This window comes from Rhinolophus hipposideros (assembly GCF_964194185.1).
Source record: "Rhinolophus hipposideros genome assembly, chromosome: 12".
Lineage (NCBI taxonomy): Eukaryota > Metazoa > Chordata > Mammalia > Chiroptera > Rhinolophidae > Rhinolophus > Rhinolophus hipposideros.
Genome location: NC_138058.1, coordinates 47,441,444 through 47,463,030, shown reverse-complemented (window position 1 = coordinate 47,463,030; position 21,587 = coordinate 47,441,444). Strand labels below are relative to the sequence as shown.

The following is a 21,587-nucleotide window of genomic DNA, read 5'->3' as shown; positions in this document are numbered from 1 at the left end:
AATTAAGAGATAAAGATTTCTAGTTCAAGGTTTTCATTACACGGCAGGTCAATTTTTACACGTCATTGATAAGATGGGGCAATTTCCAAATTCCCTATTAGTTTATCACCCGATTATGAGTCTTGAAATATTAGTCTCCCCTAAAATAAGGACTCCAAGTCTGGGACAGGAATTAGACCACGTAAGCCTAGTTTGTTTTCCTCAAAATAAGGAACTATCAAAGAATAAACTATCTTTACTTTGTATATGTAAAGAAGAAATTGAAGTGTTTAGAATATCAGAAAATGTTTGGTAAGGAGGTAAAAACATTGCCATTTAAAAATAATAATGTATTCCTTACGCAGGAGAGGGAGTTTTTCATTCATATAACGTTTGTTGTAGGTCTTAGGAGCTAATTTTGTATGGCTAACACAATGAAACATCAAAATGTATTAGAAAGAATAAAACTAAAGTTTGAATTATGACACATTCTTGTAACAGACTACCTATGAAAATCATACTATATCGAGTAAGTAGAAAACCAGTTTTAGTACAGCTAGTATTTAAAGGCATGTAAATAGTTATATGTTCTATTTCTTAATCTACGTTATAGTTACAAGAATGTTGTCTGTCATAAACTATTGAGTAATGGGTTTTTTGTTGGTGGTTTTTTTGTGCATGTTTCTGTACTATGTTGTAATTCACAACAAAATGAAGTGTCTGTGTGTGGGATACTGTCTTAAAAAAACAAACAAAGCAAATTGCTTTTCAACAATACCCAAAAATAATTCAGCCAACTCCTTTCAAGGGCTAAAATTACATCAATTCAAAAGAATAAGCTCATAAAAAATTCCAGTAGGTCAAATTATTTTCTCAGAAATCCACAATCCAAAAGATGGAGTTTTCAAGTATAACAGGACCACCATATGTTCCTTTACAGTTCTTTATATATTATTTCAAATATTTAAGTAGTGGTCCAAGTCAGCGGGCAAAATGGAAGTGTGTGGGGGGGGGGCACAGGAGATAACTTGCCTTTTCTTCAGAAAGGGAAAAATTAGGGTTATCACAACCACATTATTTATACCAGAAGGTGGGAAGTATACCAATCAGGTTAAAAAGTATACTTCGCTATAATGAATGATTTCTCTGGCTTCTAGCCTCACAAGAAGCCATCCTCACTACAGAGCTACTTAGACTCTTCCATGGGCACCGCACCTTGTACTTTCTCACAGCTGTTACCTCACCCTGAACTGTCAGTCTTGGTTACAGATCTAACTCTTCCTGCAAAGCAATACCCTTTATACCTGCAGTTGCCCACCTTGATGGCCAGCATAATAAGGGAAGTCAGAGACATTTTTTTCCTGAATAAAAGTTTACATAGTCTTCAATGGAGATCACTTTAAATGCTGAGACGCATTTGCCTAAATTCAGGATTTTTTTTGAAGTCTGCATAAAACTAGAATTTAAGCACGAAATAGTTATTAAGGAGCTAATTAAGGATTTAAATGCCTAAAACATAACTGTTAAAATTCTATACATCCAGTAACAACCTCAGTATTGTGTGTCAGAATTTGATCATTCAAGTCAATACACGGTGAAATAATAACTGTAAGAATGTCTGTGAAGTATGAACTTCAAAGCAACCAACAATCGAAATATACATGTTACAACAAATCTTATTTTACTTACACCATCAAGATGTAAGATAAAGCTTCCAATGATAATAAATACAAGTTCAAAAAGACAAATAAATCAACTTATTCTGTCTATGTTTGGTGAAGGAAAATTTCCCACGAGAAAAAGAGAACAATATATCTAGATCAAATATTTATGAAGCAAAAAAAAACAAAAAAAAGAGGTGGGGTGGGGCGAGTGGGTAGGTCACTGAGTATTCTAAGTGTTGTTCCTCTCTCAAACACCCTAAAACGTACTACAGCATTTCCTAGATATGTAAACTGGTATAAACATATTACAGCATGAAGTTTGATAAGAGAAGTCCAAAGTTTCAGAAATGTTCATCACTTTTAACCCTTGTTACAAATACAAATTCACCTTAAGGAAACAATTAAGGGTGTGAACAAAGATTAAGGTACAAAGATGACTAGTGCGGTGTTATTTTATAATATGAAAAACTGAAATCTATTCACATGTCTAGCGATAGATTAAATTCTAGTATACCAGTTCAATGTAAACATTTGTAGGTGACAAACATAGAAAAATGTTTGTAATACAGAATTGAGTCACAACTGCATTATAATATGATCACACTTTAAAAGGAAATTGCTTAGCAATGAGTTTGTATATCAATACGCATTTTTTTCTGGAGAAAGATCTATATTCACGAACATGTTGTTGGTTACCTGGTTAGAGCAGTGACTAATACATCTAAGAAGAAAAAGAACAGTCTACCACAGAAAAGCGCTATTACATTGTGTGGTTCTGATAAAGATATTTCAATCTTTTCATTATTGCAATAAGAATGTCAGAAATTGAAGAAAATGAAGCAAGTTCAATCTGGCCTCTGCTTGAGCCTCTGTTGAAGATTCCACATTTGGTAATTCCTGGAGCTTCCTCAAAGCCTGATACTTCTTTCCTGCCACTGCCTTCAACAGAAAAAATCAATGTCACAAAATGAAAACATGAGGAACAATCAGATTACTTACTATATAGTTTCAGCAGATTGTAGTACAGCTGGTCTCTATCACATTCAAACAGCTTCTGTGTCAGTTCCACTAACTTCTCTAGAGTTTCAACCTTAAAAATAAGATTAAGAGATGGACATGGATTGTGTACAGGATATATTTTATAGCTGAATTATTCACATCTTGGTTGAATAATCCTTCAAATTCACTTACTGAAAGGGTAAATTAACATTACTCCAAAAGTTAAAGGGCTGAGCACTACAATGTGGATGCACTTAATGCCACTAAACTGTACAAGTGATCAATTAAAACTGGTTAAAGTGATCAATTTTATGTTACATGTATTTTGTTTTTTAAGGTCAGGGGTTCAAGTACTCTTTGAGGTCAAGAATACAACATGAACGATTACCTGGTTGAAACCTCCACAAGATACATTAGGGAGAACGCAAAAATATCTGGGGTGGAGGACTCAGTGAGTAGATCCCATATTTATCACTAAGAATACTCCTCCACCCACACGTTATACTCCTCTTCCCCTGTGGCTTTTACTTGGCAGGATGTGAACAGATATCTGAACTGCAGGAGAGGTACAGTAGGCTCCCATCAAGTGACTCCTCTGTTCACTAACGACTGAAGCAGATTTAAATTGCCAAGGAAATAAGGTTAGCCTGCTCAAGCCCACAAGTAGGAAAATAAAGCAAGCTAAAATCTTCAGCACTCAACACGGCATTTTTAGGAACTACCTGAGGAACAATAATTAAGCTGTAGCTTATCTGGAAAATAACCAAGATAACACTGCTTCCATTAATGATGCTGGATCTCTCGAAATCCCCAAATGCTCATATGACATGTAGGACACTTGCTTTCTAGTCACAGTTTTAGGTGCATGAGACCAGAAATTAAACACAAACCTGATTACTTGAAATACATCTATCACAAAACCACTGAAGTCTTGTCGGTCGAGCTCTAATGCCTGGAGTCTGTAAAATAAAATCATACAGCACACAAGGTAAGGCTTTAGCTAAATGTTAATTTTGCCTTAAAGACAAATAGTTTTCCTCCTAATGAATTTGTTGCCTCTGTCCCAAACATATACACAAGAAACCTGTAACTTAAACCCACAGCTATCAAATACATTTGGATTAGAATAGAGCATAAAATACAACCTATACTTAACCTATGTCTAGAGATCCAGGTTATTTCAAAATGTTGCTTTGCAGACCAATTTTCATTCCATAAATCTTTATTAAAATGGTTAAGTTTCCTTTTTCAAAAAGAAACGAAAAGATGAACTAAATCAACTCCAACATATGTCAAATTAAACACATATACACACACATCTCAGAGATCCCTCCCATCAGATTCAGGAAGGAAAAGTTATTATTATGTTACACAAACTTATTAACAACTGTCACCCCAACAAACCAATGGCTCTTTTTAAAGAAACAGGCTTTGTAAAATTTAGTGAGAAAAGTCTTGAGTACCACAAATGTTTGCATGGGATCTAAAACAAAATGTCTGAAGAGCTAAGTACTTAAATCAAGCTAAGTACTTAAAATTAGTTCAGTATTAGTTAATTTCAATAATGGAAACATATGAGTATGTTATATCCTCCACAAGAAATTATTAAGGTTTAAGCAGTAACTCTGGCTTCAAAGCAATTATTTTACCATTTTGGATACTGGAATAAAAGACAAACCATTTTATATGTAATTCGAACGATTTGTCACTTAACTATACTATTTTTCACTGTCTATATGAAGTCCTCATCATTAAATACTACATTTCAATCACAGCAATAGGAGAAGAAAACTACAGTCATTAGCCTTGGCTGCCCCACTCTACAGAAGGTACCTTTTTACTGCTTTCGCCACTCCGGTTTGTTGACTAAACCAGGTACCCTTCAAATTTAATCTCTTATTTATAAATAAGTCCTCCTTATTTTTTATTTCTTAAAATAATATTGTACAATGTTAAATTAGGAACTGAAGCAGAAACTAACATCTCAGAGCTTTGGGAGAATGACAGAAATATTGGTACAGTCGAAGTTGTATAAGTGTTCTCATTCTAATTGTGCAAAAATATCCACATTTTGGGATACAAGAAATAATTGTAGAATAAATTAATTTTTGAAATATATTCTCAAATATCATTCATTAATATTTACATTCCACGTAATTTCTACTCAGGATGTTCTCACAGTATCTGTTTTGTTTCACATATATTACATTGAAAATGAAACCAGCATCAACCGTATACAAAAAAAGCCCTTGAGAAAATACTAAATAATCCTCTTTAGAACATGGCAAAATGAAAGTGCTACATTCACTTACAACTCTCAATATTATTGCTGATCCAAATGCCAATATCTATTAAATAACACAACTTTTATGGCAAACTCTTCCTTTTTGTGGTTGATTAATCTGTGACTGGCAGACAGCTGACTTATACGGCAGATATTCCCATGTTTCATTTTGAAATTGAGAACTGTTTTCACATATAAATCTCAATCATCAAAAGAACATCTAGGTCAGATTAACTAAATCTCCTTGGCTTCTGTAATAGTCTACATTTCTGGCTTATAGCTTAACATCTTATTGAATTTTAAGCACTGCAAGTTGAAAGCAAAAACAGAAAATGTAACAAAAGCACGGAAGAGAACAGAATTCTAATTGTGATGTTGAATGTAACTTATCAAAAACCAGTTAATGCTTAGACTCATCTCTACTTTTTATTTTTTGCTGTATACAACCTACTTAATGGACAGCGAGGATAAAATAATTATTGTAATAAAAAAACTGGCGTGTTTGTTTCCACCTGGGTTACTGTGCTTCAAAAACACTTAACATTTATAATAATTTGCATTCCTTAATAAGCTAAGATGGATTTTTTTACATACAGAAGGGGTTTTAGAGCTAGTTCTTTCTCCCCCCTGACTTCTCAGATTTTAAGAGATGTTCACATGTCAGTTCATATCCCCTCTCCCATGAGTTAGTTTACTTAGTATCTCCTGTAAACACCTGGTTAAGTGAATCGTGTAGTTTAGGATAGTCAGACTGTTATTACTAGTTTGACTTCCTCCTTACTTCAGAGAGAACTTCATTAAGTTCTCATTTACTACTAGGTTCACTTGTATAAAAACAAAAAGTAATCCAAAAATCAAAAATAATTTTCATTAAATTTCATTATATTAATCTGATATAAATTTGTTACTATCATAATATAATAGGCTTTTATAAACAGGTATGAAGTAATTATTACCTTTAAAGTGAAAAGAAATGATTTTTTTTAAATGAAGATTCTTTTACTTCAAACTCTATCTCAAGAAAAACAATCTTATATTTGACTCAAATAGAAATTTTCACTGTTTTGATTTTTCTTGCCACGACTGTTAGAAATGTAAAATGAAAACAAACAACTACTCTAGCCTCATGTCCTCTAGTCAAGAGTAGTAGGAGGAAAATCAAGTACCTAAGGGGAACGGGCCAAACAAAAACAAAAATCCAAATTTCTATCCCCATAGTTAGGATAGCAAGGGAAGGAAAAGGGTCTCATGAAACTTATTAAACCTTTCAATATTTGTCTTTTTCTCCAAAATCTTCAGAGATAGACGTAAAGTCACATCTAGTAAGGAGGAAGTCAAACTAGTAATAACAGTCTGACTATCCTAAACTACACGATTCACTTAACCAGGTGTTTACAGGAGATACTAAGTAAACTAACTCATGGGAGAGGGGATATGAACTGACATGTGAACATCTCTTAAAATCTGAGAAGTCAGGGGGGAGAAAGAACTAGCTCTAAAACCCCTTCTGTATATAAAAAAATCCATCTTAGCTTATTAAGGAATGCAAATTATTATAAATTAGTATAAAACCCTGAATTTGGTTTAGTCAAGAACAAAGGGAAGAGTAACAAAGATTGATTGGGAGATCCCTGTGATCCAAACTTTCACTTGACTGAAAAAATTAAGTTGTTTTTTCCTTTTTTTAAACAATGAAACATACCATCTTATTTTATCATAATCTCTAGCAAAAGGAAAGTGGAACTAGAGCTCAGGCAGCCTGGGTTTTAGTCCAAATCTTTGCTACTATGAACCATAAAAGAGGTAACACCTATAAAGACACAATAAAATTTCCATCTTTACGTATCAAGGGGCCTTAAAAACAGTAATGACATTTGACTCACTTCTGACCAATGATCCTAAATAAATATCTGAAAACCAAATATGCCAGTTGGTAAAGATGTGAATGATGATGATTACTAATCGTGAAAATTTTTATCAAAGGAGAAATGGGCAAATTGTATTAGTTCACTTATACAATGGAATGATGTGGCCATTAAAAATAATGCTTAGACTAAACATTAATGAATGCCAACTATAATTTTATATATATAACGTGATGGTTCAGTGTGAGGTCGGAGGGATAGTGGATGGGGGAGGGGGGTTCACAGTGTGAGGGATATAAATGATGAACGTCTAAGTATTACCTTGTCTTGTACACCTGAAACTAATAATAAAAAAAAAAAAAAAGCCAGCAGAAAAAAAAAAAAATGCTTAGAAGAGTTCTTAATTACATGCAGGGAAATGCAGACAGTGAGCAGGGTGAAGAAAATATTAAGTTATATGATTCAATTTATTTCTATTATACATAGGAGATATAGGCGTTGAATAAAGGACAGAAAAACCACAAAGATGACTAATAGATGAATAATGAGATTAACAATGAGTCTTTATACTTGGCGTATTTTTAAAAATAACATGTTTTACTTGAATCTATACATGGGGAAAAATCAAGTTGATCTTCATCACTGGTAAGACACAGATAAAGATCACAAAACATATTTACCTTATATTATAGAAGTTTGTAAAATTAATGTGTCACCATTTCCCCAATGGCACATTTCATTCCAGAATGTGCCAGAAGAGTGGAAGGAAGTAGGAAGAATTAGCTTGTAAAGGATGAGACTGCAGCTGAGACAAAAGGGTTGACTTCAACACATGAAAGGATGTCATACAGGAGGAAGGGAACAAAACTAACATTTATTGTGTTTAATAGTGTACCACACATTCTAGATGTGGTCTTATTAGTGTTATCTGGTAGAGTCCTAAGAGACAGAACAAGGAGGAAAGATGAAAGCACTTTCCTGACTCCGAGCCTTTACACAGGCAGTTACCTCTCCGTGAAATGCTTTTGCTTCCATTCTTTATGTGGCTGGTTCCCACTTCATCCTTTAATTCTCATCCCAAATATCACTTCCTCAGAAGGATCTAGTCTGAAATAGGTTCTTTCGGCAGCACTTTCTCTTAAAGCAATTATTACATTTTATAGAGTCATCTTCTGAAGGTCTCTTTCTACAACTAGACCGTAAGATGTGATAAATAATTATTTGTTGAAGGAAGAGAGGGAGCAAGGAAAAGTGAGGGGAAATTGGTCAAACTGGAAAGCCACTCAAATGTTATCAACTACCTTCTTAAAAGAAGTTTCAGATGAAGAATGTCAGTGCCTACTCTAAGGGTTCATGATGGGAGTTGCTGTATCAGATCTAAGTTACAGCTTAGTTTATGTCAAGTCAAAGGTTAGATGATCTCATGCCTCTGTTAATCCATCCTACCTTCTGCTAAGGTCAATATCCTTCAATTATTAGGATATCATTTGACATGACTGAGAAAGTATCTTAAAATTCCTCACAATCATTATCCTAATTCAGATCCTATTAATTTCACTGCCTCAAACCCCCTTTAGTCTATTGTATACTCTTCTGCTAATAAAAATTTCTTTTTAACACTTCTCAGAGTCTGTTATCTTCTGAATGAACTCCAATCTGCTTATTCTGATAGTGAAGGGTCTCTGGGAACAATCTACCCTTATAAAATATTTCTCACAAATCATATACCATAGGATGAAGAGAAAATTGGAAAGAAAGTAAAATTGTCTTTGTTTGCAGATGTGATCTTATATGTAGAAAATCCTAAATACTCCACCGAAAGAACTATAGAACTAATCAGTGAATTCAGTCAAGTTGCAGGATACAAAATCAACAAACAAAAATCACCTTCATTTCTATACACTAAAAACAAAATACCTGAAAAAGAAATAAAGAAAACCAACTCAATAGTATCAAAAACAATAAAATACTTAGGAAAAAATTTAAACAAGGATGTAAAAGATCTGAACACTGGAAACTATAAGACTTTGACAAAATAAATTGAAGATATAAATAAACAGAAATAGACCCTATATTCTTGGATCAGAAGAATTAATATTGGTAAAACGTCCACACTACCCAAAGCTATCTAGAGTGAATACAATCCCTATCAAAATTCCAAATGGCATTCTTCACAGAAATAGAAAAAAACCCTAAAATTTCTAAGAAACCACAAAAGATCACAAATAGCCAAAGCAATCCTAAAAAAGAACAAAGCTGGAGGCTTCATACTTCCTGATTTCAAACTATACTACAAAACTATAGTGATCAAAACAGTATGGTACTGGCATAAAAACAGACACATACACCAATGGAACAGAACTGAGACACCAGAAATAAACCCTCATATATATGGCCAACTAATATTTCACAAGGGAGCCAAGAATACTCAATGGGGAAAAGACCGTCTCTATAACAAATGGCACCGGGAAAACTGGATAATCACATGCTGAAGAATGAAATTGGACTCCTATCTTATGCCACTCATAAAAACTAACTTGCAATCGATTAAAGAATTTAACGTAAGACCTGAAACCATAAAACTCCTAGGAAAGAACATAGGGAAAAGCTCCTTGATATTGGTGTTGGCCATGAGTTTTTAGATAAGACACCAAAAACACAAGCAACAAAAGCAAAAATAAACAAGTGGGACTACGTGAAACTAAAGAGCTTCTTTCTGCACTGCACAATCAACAAAATGAAAAGGCAACCTATAGAATGGGAGAGAAAATCTGCAAGTCATATATCTGATAAGGGGCTAATATCCAAAATACATAAGGAATTCATACAACTCAAAGCAAACAATCCAATTTAAAAATGGGCAGAGGAACTGAATAAACATTTTTCCAAAGACGACATACAAATGACCAACAAGTACATGAAAAGATGCTCAATATCACTAACCATCTGGGAAATGCAAATCAAATCCACAATAAGTTATCACCTCACATCTGTTAGAATGGCTATCATTAACAAGAAAAAGACAAGTATTGGTGAGAATGTGGAGAAAAGAGGACCCTTACACTGTTGATAGGAATGTAAATTGTTGCAGCCACTATGGAAAACAGTATGGAGGTTCCTCAAAAAATTAAAAATAGAACTACCATATGATCCAGCAATCCCACTTCTGGATATATATCCAAAAGAAATGAAATCAGGATCTCAAAATGGTATCTGTACTCCCATATTAACTACAGCATTATTCATAATAGTCAGGACATGGAAACAACCTAAGTGTCTGTTTATGGATGAATAGATAAAGATTTGGTATATATTATATACAATGGAATATTATTGAGACACGAGAAAGAAAGAAATCCTGTCATTTGCGACAACATGGTTGGACCTTGAAGACATTATGCTAAGTGAAATAAGTCAGACGGAGAGACAAATACTGTAGGGTGTCACTTATATGTAGAATATTAAAAAACCAAACTCCTAAAAATAGGAAGAATGGTGGTTGCCAGGGTCTCAGGGATGGGAGGTGGGGGAAAAGGGCTCATGCTGGTGAAGGGAACAAACTTCCAGTTAGAAGAGGAGGTTCTGGGGATCTAACGTAAAGCGTGGTGGTTATAGTTAATAATACTGTATTATTTACTTGAAAGCTTCTAAATGAGATCTTATACGTTCTCACCACAAAAAGAAATAGTAATTATGTGAGGTGATGGAGGTGTTAATGCTAACACGCTAAAGTGGTAATCATTTTGCAATATATAAATATATCAAATCAACACCTTGTACACCTTAAACTTACACAATGTTATATGCAAATTACATCTCAATAAAGCTGAGGTAAAAAAACAACTAAGTAGTAATTTCCCCCTTTTTACTTCTTTGCTCTACCCTCCATATTGCTAATACACTTGCCATCAAACTCCCGAACATTAAAGTACTGCCATATCCATCAAACTCCACCTCATATCTGATCTCCTCCACAAAGTCTTGTCTAATTTCCTACACCGGGAGTAAGTTCGACTCCTGAACTCTCAGAACTATTTATACTTTTCTCATAGCAGTTAACATTCTCAGTCTTATGCAGCAGTTATCTTCACATACTAATCTCACGTTCAAGCTTCACATGAGCTCCTTGGGGGGTTGATCTTGGTCTAATTCACTCTTCTTTACCCTCTTTCCTTTGGAGGAAAATAACACTTTTTCTGAGTGTAAGAATATGTATGTTCATTATAGGAAACTCAGAAAATACAGAAAAGTACAAAGCAAAACACAAGCTGTAATTCCACCCTCCTGCAATAATCTATGTGTAGAAATAAAACATAAGATTATGTTAAAATGTCTTATATATAAAACATGATGCATGTATGCCAACTCATTTTAAAAACAACACAGGTCATGCTATACACTGATTCTTGCCTCTGCTTTCCTCATTTAATGGGAGCATTTTAATGACTGGTTTCTTATCTCCCATAATTCCTCAAACACAAAGTAACTTCGTTGCATATCTTGCTTTGGAAATTCAACCCTAGTGAATCTACTCATTAATAAGACACTACTGAATTTTGGGGAATGACAAAAATGTTGCTCAGTGTTTATAATATTTTTTCAAATGCTGATACAGTCCTGGTTAATCCTCATTACTTTTTATATTTTCAATAATCCTTAGAAAACTGTAAGAGAGAACTCTAGGTCTTGAATTTTAATAGTGAAAAAAGCAAGTTTCCAACTTCAATTCAACTCCAACGAACCATTAAAAAAAAAAAAAAAAAAGCAACCGAAAATGTTTCTCAGTATATTCTCATATAATACACATCCTGCTGTCCTACTCTAGGGTATTGCAGGGATTCTATAAAGCTATTATTTATTCTGTAAGCAATTTTGTACACATCTATGAAAATTCTGTCATCAGTAGATAGCCATTCCTGAACGATTACACTCAATGAGGCTGTACATTGGTAAAGCTTTAGAGTAACTAAGAAGCAGACTTCTCCTGCCTAATCATATGACAAGCGTGTATCTTACGCTAAGCTTCATACTGTGAATTATGCGGGGTAAAGAGGACAACACAATCCCTGCCTTTAAGGGGCAAAAAGAATTAATATTATTGATTACTACCATAACCCAGGAAACATACAAGCTGCTTTACATACATTATGTGATTGAATCTTTAAGAAAGATACTATATTCCCTTTTGCAGATGAGGAAGCACAGAAAGGTTTAATAACTTGTCCACTGTTGCACTGGCAAGTAGATGGCAGACGGAGAAGTCACTCTTACGCCTCTGGTTCTTCCTACTGTGTCTTGCTTGTTACATAAAGAGAGGCACAGGACTCACTACTGTAGAACCGCTCATCACTATTAGGATCTGAATACCTGAGTGTCATTTCTACGCTGATCAGTGGCCTGCTAACACTGACACCACACACGCAGAGCAGCAGAACTCAACAGGCAGGCAGCTCCCCTCACATATTCAGAGAGACAGTGCATTTACAATGAAAGAATTTATACCCTTTTCTAGAAAATACAAATGAACCACCTGAGCTACAGAAACACCTGTCCAAGAAGCACGTCCCACTTCCTCTGGACAGGAGGATCGACTGAGTTATGAGACAGACAAAAAGAGAAGACAGTTCCTAATTAATTTCACAAGTCCTTTTGTCCCATACTAGGCTTTTCTCTTCTTGGAAAAACATCAAGAGAAACTAACAGTATTCTGGGTTGTGTGTCTATATTTTCAAGTTCATGACAAACAGTCAATATACAAACAAGAAGGCAAACACCACCTCCGTGTACCATCCACCATAGGCACTTTTGGAAAAAGACACAGAGTAATGGCAAAGTATGATCTAAGAGAAACCTGATTACTGATGTATCTACAAATTTGTTTTAGTCACATTAAACATTTTTTCTTAAGGTGATAGATGGGTCCATCTACTGGGGAATGTTGTTTATTAGGGGACGTGAAACTGTTAATAGTGAAATTAGTCACAATCTGAACAGACTTTATAGTTGTCCTTTGTACTTATCAATCTTAGTAAGCAAAATTTCAATCAGGCCTAGATAAAATACACTAATCCTAAAGAGACCAGGTTTGTCACCTACCATTTCCCGTAAGCTGCTTACTAAAGTTAAAAAAAAAAAAAAAAGAGAGAGAGAGAGAGAAGAAGAAATTTTAAATTAAATGCCAAACAGTTGCAGACAGCACTTGTTTGGCTGATTAACTTGTAGACAAGCATTACAAATAAATCTGAGCATGGTCTGCAGCAAATTAAATTCCATTGCTTTTAAGAACAAAGAATTCCTTGGCAAAGAGGATTAGCAACTTTACACCCAGGAATGCCAGTTTAATTTAATTGTTCCACAATCCAAGATTTATGCAAATATCATTTTGATATATAACAGTGAATTTAACAAAGTGAGGAAACAAATTCAATATACAACCAGGCTGCTTTTTCTGAACTGTAATTATATACAATAAAGAAGCTGGCCCAGACCCCCGCTCCCCCCAACCCGCTCCATTATTAGGGCTGAATTATATTAATATGAATCAGAACAAGTCTAATTAAAGGTTAAAAATTTTAAACATATTCTAATTAAGACTCTAAATAGCTGTACAATTAGAATACTGTAGTTAAAATCGCACCTCAATGATCTTCTTGGCCTCTTTGTAATTTCCTGTTTGTAGGAAGGCAAAGAAGAGATCATAGAGCATTGTCATTTCACCTTGTTCTTGGCTCACAAAGTCCATTGCTAGTGAGGAGAGAAGAAAATATATAGAGAAACACAAAATCACTTGAAGTTCTGCAAAAATACAAGAAAACTTTAAAACAAATATTTAGAATGACATAAAAATTATTGCTATGTCAACCAATTTCCTGTCACGTTCCTTATTTAACAGAGCATACATTTATGACATTAAGCACCTAAGATCAGCTTCAACGAGAACTGGTGAGAAAAAAGGTAAAACATTCCTCATAAAGGCAGGTCACCCAAAAATAACAGAGGAGCAACTTTTCAAAACGAACAGTTATTAAAATCAGGGACATTTGTGATAGTGAAAATCTACCTGATAGTTTTCTTTTCAACGTACAAGAGTAACAAAGTTTCTCTGGATGTGTTTGCCTTCCTGTTCAATTTTCTCTTCACAGCAATGCATTAAGAGTAAATAAGCAGTGGGGGTAAGAAAACACCAAGTACATCAAATATTAGAAGGTGACTAACCTTTCTGAATCAGATCAGTCTCGCCTTTCTCTACCAGCTTACATAAGACATCATGAATCCTTGGTAATATTTTATACTTTTCATACAAGTCCATGGCAGCTTCAAGAGCAGCAGGTAAGTCGTCCCTTGGAAACATAAAAGTATTAACAATGCATAAACTATATCGAATTTATTTTAGAGAGATGTACAAAGACCAGTCAAAACGTACGTGACTGAGCTTTGTTTAAGGTAGAAAACCACACGGCCAAATGGAAAGAAAAAGCGAGACAATCCTTATATATAAATAAATGTTAGGAGTACAGACATCATTAGCAGTTCCCTGTTTTCCCTGCTTCATCTTTTATTATTTTGCTTGCTAAATGGCACTTTTTAAAAAAAGTGCAAACAGACCAAGGCATTCCCTGAGATTATTATAAATAAAATCTGATGTTACAAAATAAGTTGCTCTCAGAATGCCTTATTTCTACTATTGATTTTTCCAACTATTTATGTGTTTATGGTCTTCAATAATTCTAAAATTTGGCAAATTTTATTAAATAGTTGTCCATCAACGGCTATCAAGGAATTTTAAAGTACTTTCAACTTTATCTTCATATTTTTCCTACGGCCACCTCTACAAATAAGCAGAAAACAACTTCAGGAATTCATATGTACAGAAAATTTATTGTTGCTAAACCTAGGATATTCTTGTGGTCAGTGAATTCTAGGGGAACTCTTAAAAAGTTTGTTATTAGAGATTAAACTTTTCAAATTTATTTCCAATTATAAAGTTAAGGCTGCTCTTAAGTGGTAATAAATTAAAATAAAAAGGTATTTCCATTAAGTCAGTTTCTTAAACAAGAATGTGGAAATACATTCTCATGGGTCCTCAAAAACTACTTTTTCCTTTAAAAGGAAAATGACAGTACGAGAAATATTTAAGACCTTGGAAAAGCTGTAGAGATTATACAACCCAATTCTACTTGTCACCCTCCTTTATTTTTATATTGAGGAAACAGAGGTATCTAGAGACTGACAGATTACTACTAGGTAAACAGAGGAAGGCATTGCCATCAGGTCCCTGGACTTCCCACTTTGCGTGGAACATCTAATTATATGCATTGTGCTCTATTAAAAGCACTGTTGTTTATTTAACCTAATAAGGTGGTGCAATGTGGAATAAGAAATTGAAGATTTTTGAAAAGAAAGTATGAAATGTGTATTTAAAAAAAAAAAATAAAAAGGCACAGTTAGAGACCGGACCAAAGCACTAGTGACAGTGACAATCTCTGCGGAGAAAACACATTTCTCTCACACATGCAACAGTTTTCAAAAAACAGAAAGCCTTTTTAAATTTTCTGTTGAAGCCCTGACGTTTTGGTCCATTATACAAATGTTATGTCGCCGTAGATTGACTATTTTAGCTAGATTAAGATTTTAAGCTGTACTAAAAATGTAAAATGCCATGAAGAAGCGTTAATTTTACTACAATAATACTGACACAGTGAAAACGAACCTATCCTGATGGAACTCTACCTTATTCCCTTTACTGAGCCCTGTTTACAGTGCATCTTCTGGCACCCCACAGAGTCATTTGAATTTTTGTCATTTGGGGTGAAGACTAAATTACAGGTTAATTTCAAAACCGCAAGTACATGTTGCAGGCTAGATTACTGTCATACAAGAGAAATGCTACAGTAGCTACCACATATGATATAAAGCTTTATATAATCAGTATTTTCACTTGCTTCAGACATAAGTTCTGTTATTACCTTTCTACAATTCCACTTAATGGAAAACTACTAAAATATTTTTAAGAGAAGAAATAACACAAACTGATTTTTTAAACGCAGTATGATTTGCTTTTTCAGATCAATTCCCAAACTAGAATAGTAATGTCTCAATTGTATTTCTTCTACATTAGGTCAAAGCTATCAATAAATGAATGAATAATTGTTCTGTCAATCAAAGAGACATGTTAATAGTCTTTGGTCTCCAAATATATGCTTCTGAAGATTACACATGCTCAGAAGAACAACAAAAAAGACAAGAATAGCAAAATGGAAATAACTCACATATTTGTTAGCAATTTTAAGTACCAATGTTACTGCTCTCAGGTTGCCAACAAAATGAATTAGAAATCCATAATGAAACATTTCATACAAAGTGTACAGATGTTAGACATGAACTAATGACTTGTCCGTTCTTTTCAATCCCTATTATGTACATTCTGACTTATGTGGTTGGATCACGTCACTTTAAAAAGAGATAAAAAAAATGCCCATTCTTCGTATAATTTGATGTCATCATTAATCTTCCTTAGTAAAGCCTATAAATTTGGGTGATGGAAATGAAAAATAGGAAAAAGCATCTTAAATTCACATTGCTATGAAAATAGTCATGTACTCTTAGGACTTTTGAACTTCAATCTTATTGATAAGTATTACATGCAGCTCAGACTCAGCAATGTGATACATTTCTAGAAGTGGAGATGAACAGCAGATTATCACGATGGGTGAATTCAAGGACCTTGAGATTTCCTTCCAGTTCTAATACTCAAATGTGAGGTTCTATGAATTCGAGCTTCTTTAGGTTCCTCAACTCAAATGTTTCACACCAGCACAGAAAATCATCATGCAAAAACACCACTTTTATTAGGCAGGATGAAGCAAAATATCAAAAGGCAAAAGGGTGGAAACTGCTTTATGCCCAAAACGTGGGATATACCACTACCGATTACTACACTTCTGGTTTCTGTGACCTAACATGATTCTGTAATTTCCTTTGTACACTTTAAAAAAGTGATTTAAAATCCTACTCATAAATAACAGTAACCTTTGAAGAAATCTTATGGATAACATTAACTCTGGATTCAAAAACCTTTATTCCATGGCTTTTTTCAGTGTGTATGTGAGTATACACACACACACAATTTCTAAAGCTTTATATGCAAATGAGTCATAAATTTTAAAAAGTCCATTCCTGATAAAAAGCCACTACTTTCACAAACTTCAAATACTAAAAGAAAATCAACTCTACAAAACACTATATTACTTCTAAAAAAACCCAGTGATATTTTCAATGACTAGACCCAAAAAATATTTCAGTGAAATAAAGTTATTTTCATGAATAAAACTATATATGCTAATATAAAGTAGGCAATCATTTAAAAAATATTTTCATTGATGTAAATTAATTTAATATAAGCTTTAGCAAAATTCTGTAAGCCTCTGAAATAAAAGCAGAACAAAGGAAAGGAAGTTTCTATAATTCTGAATTTTAAAAACACCCATACATATAACAGGTTGAGTCCAGTAAGCAATTTGAACACTCTTTTAAGTGTTTAAGAGTTTTATTTATTAACTTCAATAGACTCACTTGGCCCACATTAAAATTCATTCTAAAAATCTCTAATTCACTTTTTTAAGGAAACATGACTATATGTAAAACTACTATTAGGTTGGTGCAAAAGTAATTACGATTTTTGCAATTATTTTTAACCTTTTAAGCAATTACTTTTGACCAACCTAATACAAACTTATTTTTGCATTATTACATGGACCATCAAAAATGGTAAACTTGAACCTCATATGTCAAATATGATGTTATGTCTTATTTTAGTCATTATGAAATTAAAGTATGCTATAATAACCCTGACAGAAAACACTGAACATACATTCATATGAGGCATTTACTCATCATAAAACTATCTACTTAAAGGTACCAGGAAACAAAGCAATCCTAACCAAAATTCCTCACTATATAACTGTAAGAATCATAAATGTGTTTCATATGATCTTGAATTGTTAGAACAAGAACCACCAGTGATAACTATATATTCACCTATCAGTAGCTTTAAACCTAGTCTCCTTACTTACAGCAAATAACTTTCCAATGCAGTGAGTACACTTAATTTAAACACAAAAAAAGACAAGTATTGATTTTTAACTGGAATAAAGTGCTTCAACAATATGTATACGGTGTCAGAGAAGCGGCAATTTATCTAAAGGGCTTACTGACTGAAAAGCTCTCAAAATCTGAAATCACTACAGAAAAGAGGGACTTTGGGGGACAAAAAAGTTTAAAACAAGAGGGGGAAAAACACTCAAAATCAAACTATTCTGTAAGTCTTAAGCGGACGTTACTATGGAGAGAAATCAATTCACGAGAAAACATCATCTTCACAAAAATTATTCTGTTAAGAGAAGCAGCCCTTAAAAGAGCTAAAAAAAATTTTTTTCCTGTTCATCATCTATAAATGAGGAATCTTCAAGGAGACTGGTGTTGCAATTACAACTAATCCTCCCCAAAAAATTAACTGTGTTGAAGGCTTTGTAATTTCCCTAGGTACAATTTAGCTGTCACTTACTTTAAAATTTACTCAAACATGCGTTCGGAACAGCACTAACTTCACATGTCAAGTGCTTTCCAGCCAATTGAGTCTAAACTGGAAGTCGGTGTTAAACAACTGAATGATTAGACAAGATAGCTCATTTCCCTGCTCTTTTGTTCAGAATAAAATGCCACATTTACATTATCAGGCTCAACAGGATTTTCTGACAGAGGGAGAAAAAAACCCTACTGAACACTGTCCGCACTAAGCACATGAAGCCTGTCATTTACCAATCATCCTTCAAAAAGCAATAGCCATGAATGTAACTTAATTACGACCCAATGATCCTTGACGAAAAATCATCTTATCACTGTCCTGTCCCCCTAGGGCAAATGAACCACTTTTGTCCTTTGGCACTGATGATGCTAAATTCTTAATTGCAATAATGGAGTAAAAGAGCCAAACCTCCTAATTTCCTTTCAGCACATAAAGAGTTTTTACTCTAGAAGGCAAGCATTCCCATAAATAATAAAAGTATCCAGTACAAATGAAGATGCTAAAATTGAAGGGGAGTGTATATGACAGAACAACCAGCATTTAATAAAGTATATTTCCCATTTATGTACCATAGTAATGTGTTACAGTGAGTTTTAAAACTTGCATTGTTATAGGTTCATCTTACAGAAATCGTGACCTTTACGAAGAACTCAAGATTGACTTAGCAAGAGTTCTCGGAGGATTATGTATAGAAAAATCCATGATTCATTTAAATGAAATGCATGTGGGCATATACAGATTAGAGCACAAGTCAGCACAGAAAAATCCTTAATGGAAAGCAAAAATTAAAGCTTCTTTGATCAGTTGTACTAACTAATCCAGTTAAACAGCTTGAGATATTTTTCATATGCGATGAAACCAAAATAGATCAGCTAGAAAACAAGTAAATCTGAAACTGCATCATACAAATTCTTATGCCTTTAAACCAAATGGCCCAGATTTTATTAATTTAATTTCCTTTACCATAGCATAAAGACTAATCAAAAGTTCTTTTAACCTCTTAGAAAGCATTCTTCCTTAATATGAAGAATCCAGGTCATCTTCCAGAATCAGGCATGATTTCAATTAAAATAAAAATTAAGTAGCTACAAAAGAAAATGTTTAAAATAACATTCATTTGGACTACATGTACACACATGGTTTAAAGAACAATCCTAATATAAATGGAACACAAGAAGATTTTAACTGCATATTTTTCTGTTCAATGCAAGTATCATTTTAATAATACAGAAGTAGATTAGTTTACCAAGTTGTTTATAAATTTGGCAAACTTATTGTTATTTTGGCAAATGAATAAAAACAAATTGTATTATTCTTTATACCCATAAAGATTTTTATACATTATCCAAATACTGGAAAAGTCAACTCAAAATCAAAATCTACTGAATCTTAAAGATCATCTTCCTAAGGAACTCAACCTCATGAATTTGGTCCAGAATTACAATATGGAAGTGATAACCTCTTTAGAGTCTTTGCAATGATATTCCAAATAAGATGCTTGCCTTTGAATGAAAGGATGAAGATTTTGTATGATGTTCTGAAATGTTTTTCATAATTTTATCTCAAGTTTGAGTAAATAAGGCTCATTCCCCAGATGAGCTCATACCTGCTGACGTCAATGACATGATATTATTGAAGATTAAACATATTTAATCAAATCAAATACATGTGGACTTTTTGGCAGGCTAGTGTAGATAATCCCAGTAGTGCACTTGTCATGATTCTGAATTAATTAGCTATCTTCCATCAGTTGGGGAAAACACAACCGGAAAAAGGTTTCAAAGTCAATTTTTCCTCTGACTTATCCCAGACTAGGAGTGCTCCTACTGTTTTCTGCAATTTTATAAACATGAAATTTCCTTTGTCTCCTTTTTATTATTCTCATGACTCTAAAACAGTCAACAAGAGCTTTTTATTATGATAGATGAAACGGAAAGGTCCTGTGATGGAGCCTACCTCTGCAAAACAAAGATGGTAAAGAAAAAAAAAGCCCTAGGCAAATAAAAGGTATTAATTTCTGAACCTGAAAATAGTTAAGAAATCGTAAAAGATGCTAATTTAGATTTCTCTCGCACAATTAACAGGGACAGTCAGATTTTACTGAAACATAGAAATCTGGCTGTCCTGTATAATCAAAAGCACAGAGCATGCCCAGGTTAACACGTGAAGCCCATGCTAGTTCCTTGTTCCCTTAGGTAAGCTCTCCTTGGTTCATGAGCCCCATCTGCAGACCTCTTTTGGAAAACTTTTGTGTCTCCTCTGTCTTCAAAGTATTTCTATTTGTAAGATATTTTTCTACCATGGCCTCATTTTCATTGTTAATTATTTTATTTTTGCCCAGTAGTGGAGGAGGGCCTAATTCTTCTGGGCACTGAGCCCATTCTTTCAAATCCCTATGCAGAGCTCCACATGCAATCTGCAGAGATGGGTCTTTTAAACAATCAAAAAAATTCTAGTAGGAAGCATATTAATTATAGGATTTTTATATAAAGTTGGCTGTGAACATGAGAACTCTATAACATAGTAATTGTTTGAATCACTAGTTCTCTAAAAGGATGTAATGCTGAGACTGTAGAGGTTAAGATTTGGCCAATCATCTAACTTGATAAACTGTTTTTTGATTGGATGGCAAAAGGATTATTTCATAAAACATGTATATGTACATATACACACATTTCCTAACATAGAGCTAGTTAAAAGAGATGTTTTTTATTCTACATTTTAAATTCAATACTAAACCATTCATTATAGTCAATTAATTACCCCACCTAATATGTAAAGGAAAACTCCCAGAAATTTGGGGAAAATACGCAAACTGTTAAGATATATCTTTTATTTTTCTCCTGGAATTGATAGGACAACATGCATACTAAAATCAGAAAACCCTAATCACGAAATAAGCAGATTAAAAACAGCATTGAGTCATGGAAAAGATGACAAAGAGGAAAAATCTAGGAAATTAAAAAGAAAAACAAACACAAAAGGAAAGGGGATAATAAAGGGTGGTTAATCATCTTACTAAAATGTTTCACTTATCACAAGAGAGTAGGTTGATTTTATGATTTGCATTGCAAATTATACCTTAAATTGAGCACCAACATAAGCATTTCAAATGGAAAATTTTTCAAACTGAGTAAATCTCCACCAACAAAATTCATTTTCTTCCCACAAGGCACAGAGACATCTTCCACAATATGTATCAAAGCTACAAA

The 21,587-nt window shown here is 33.7% G+C and overlaps 1 protein-coding gene across 1 annotated transcript in view; it reads right to left on the bottom strand.

The window, feature by feature from the left end:
- LRPPRC (leucine rich pentatricopeptide repeat containing) overlaps positions 1 to 21,587 on the bottom strand; it is a 96,525-nt gene that overhangs the window by 30,771 nt on the left and 44,167 nt on the right. Inside the window, exons 24-27 of the mRNA XM_081068594.1 lie at positions 14,007 to 14,131; positions 13,429 to 13,535; positions 3,533 to 3,601; positions 2,643 to 2,733 (exon numbers count right to left, since the gene is read on the bottom strand). Of these exons, the coding sequence (XP_080924720.1) occupies positions 2,643 to 2,733; positions 3,533 to 3,601; positions 13,429 to 13,535; positions 14,007 to 14,131 (392 nt within the window). The remainder of the gene's footprint in view (positions 1 to 2,642; positions 2,734 to 3,532; positions 3,602 to 13,428; positions 13,536 to 14,006; positions 14,132 to 21,587) is intronic.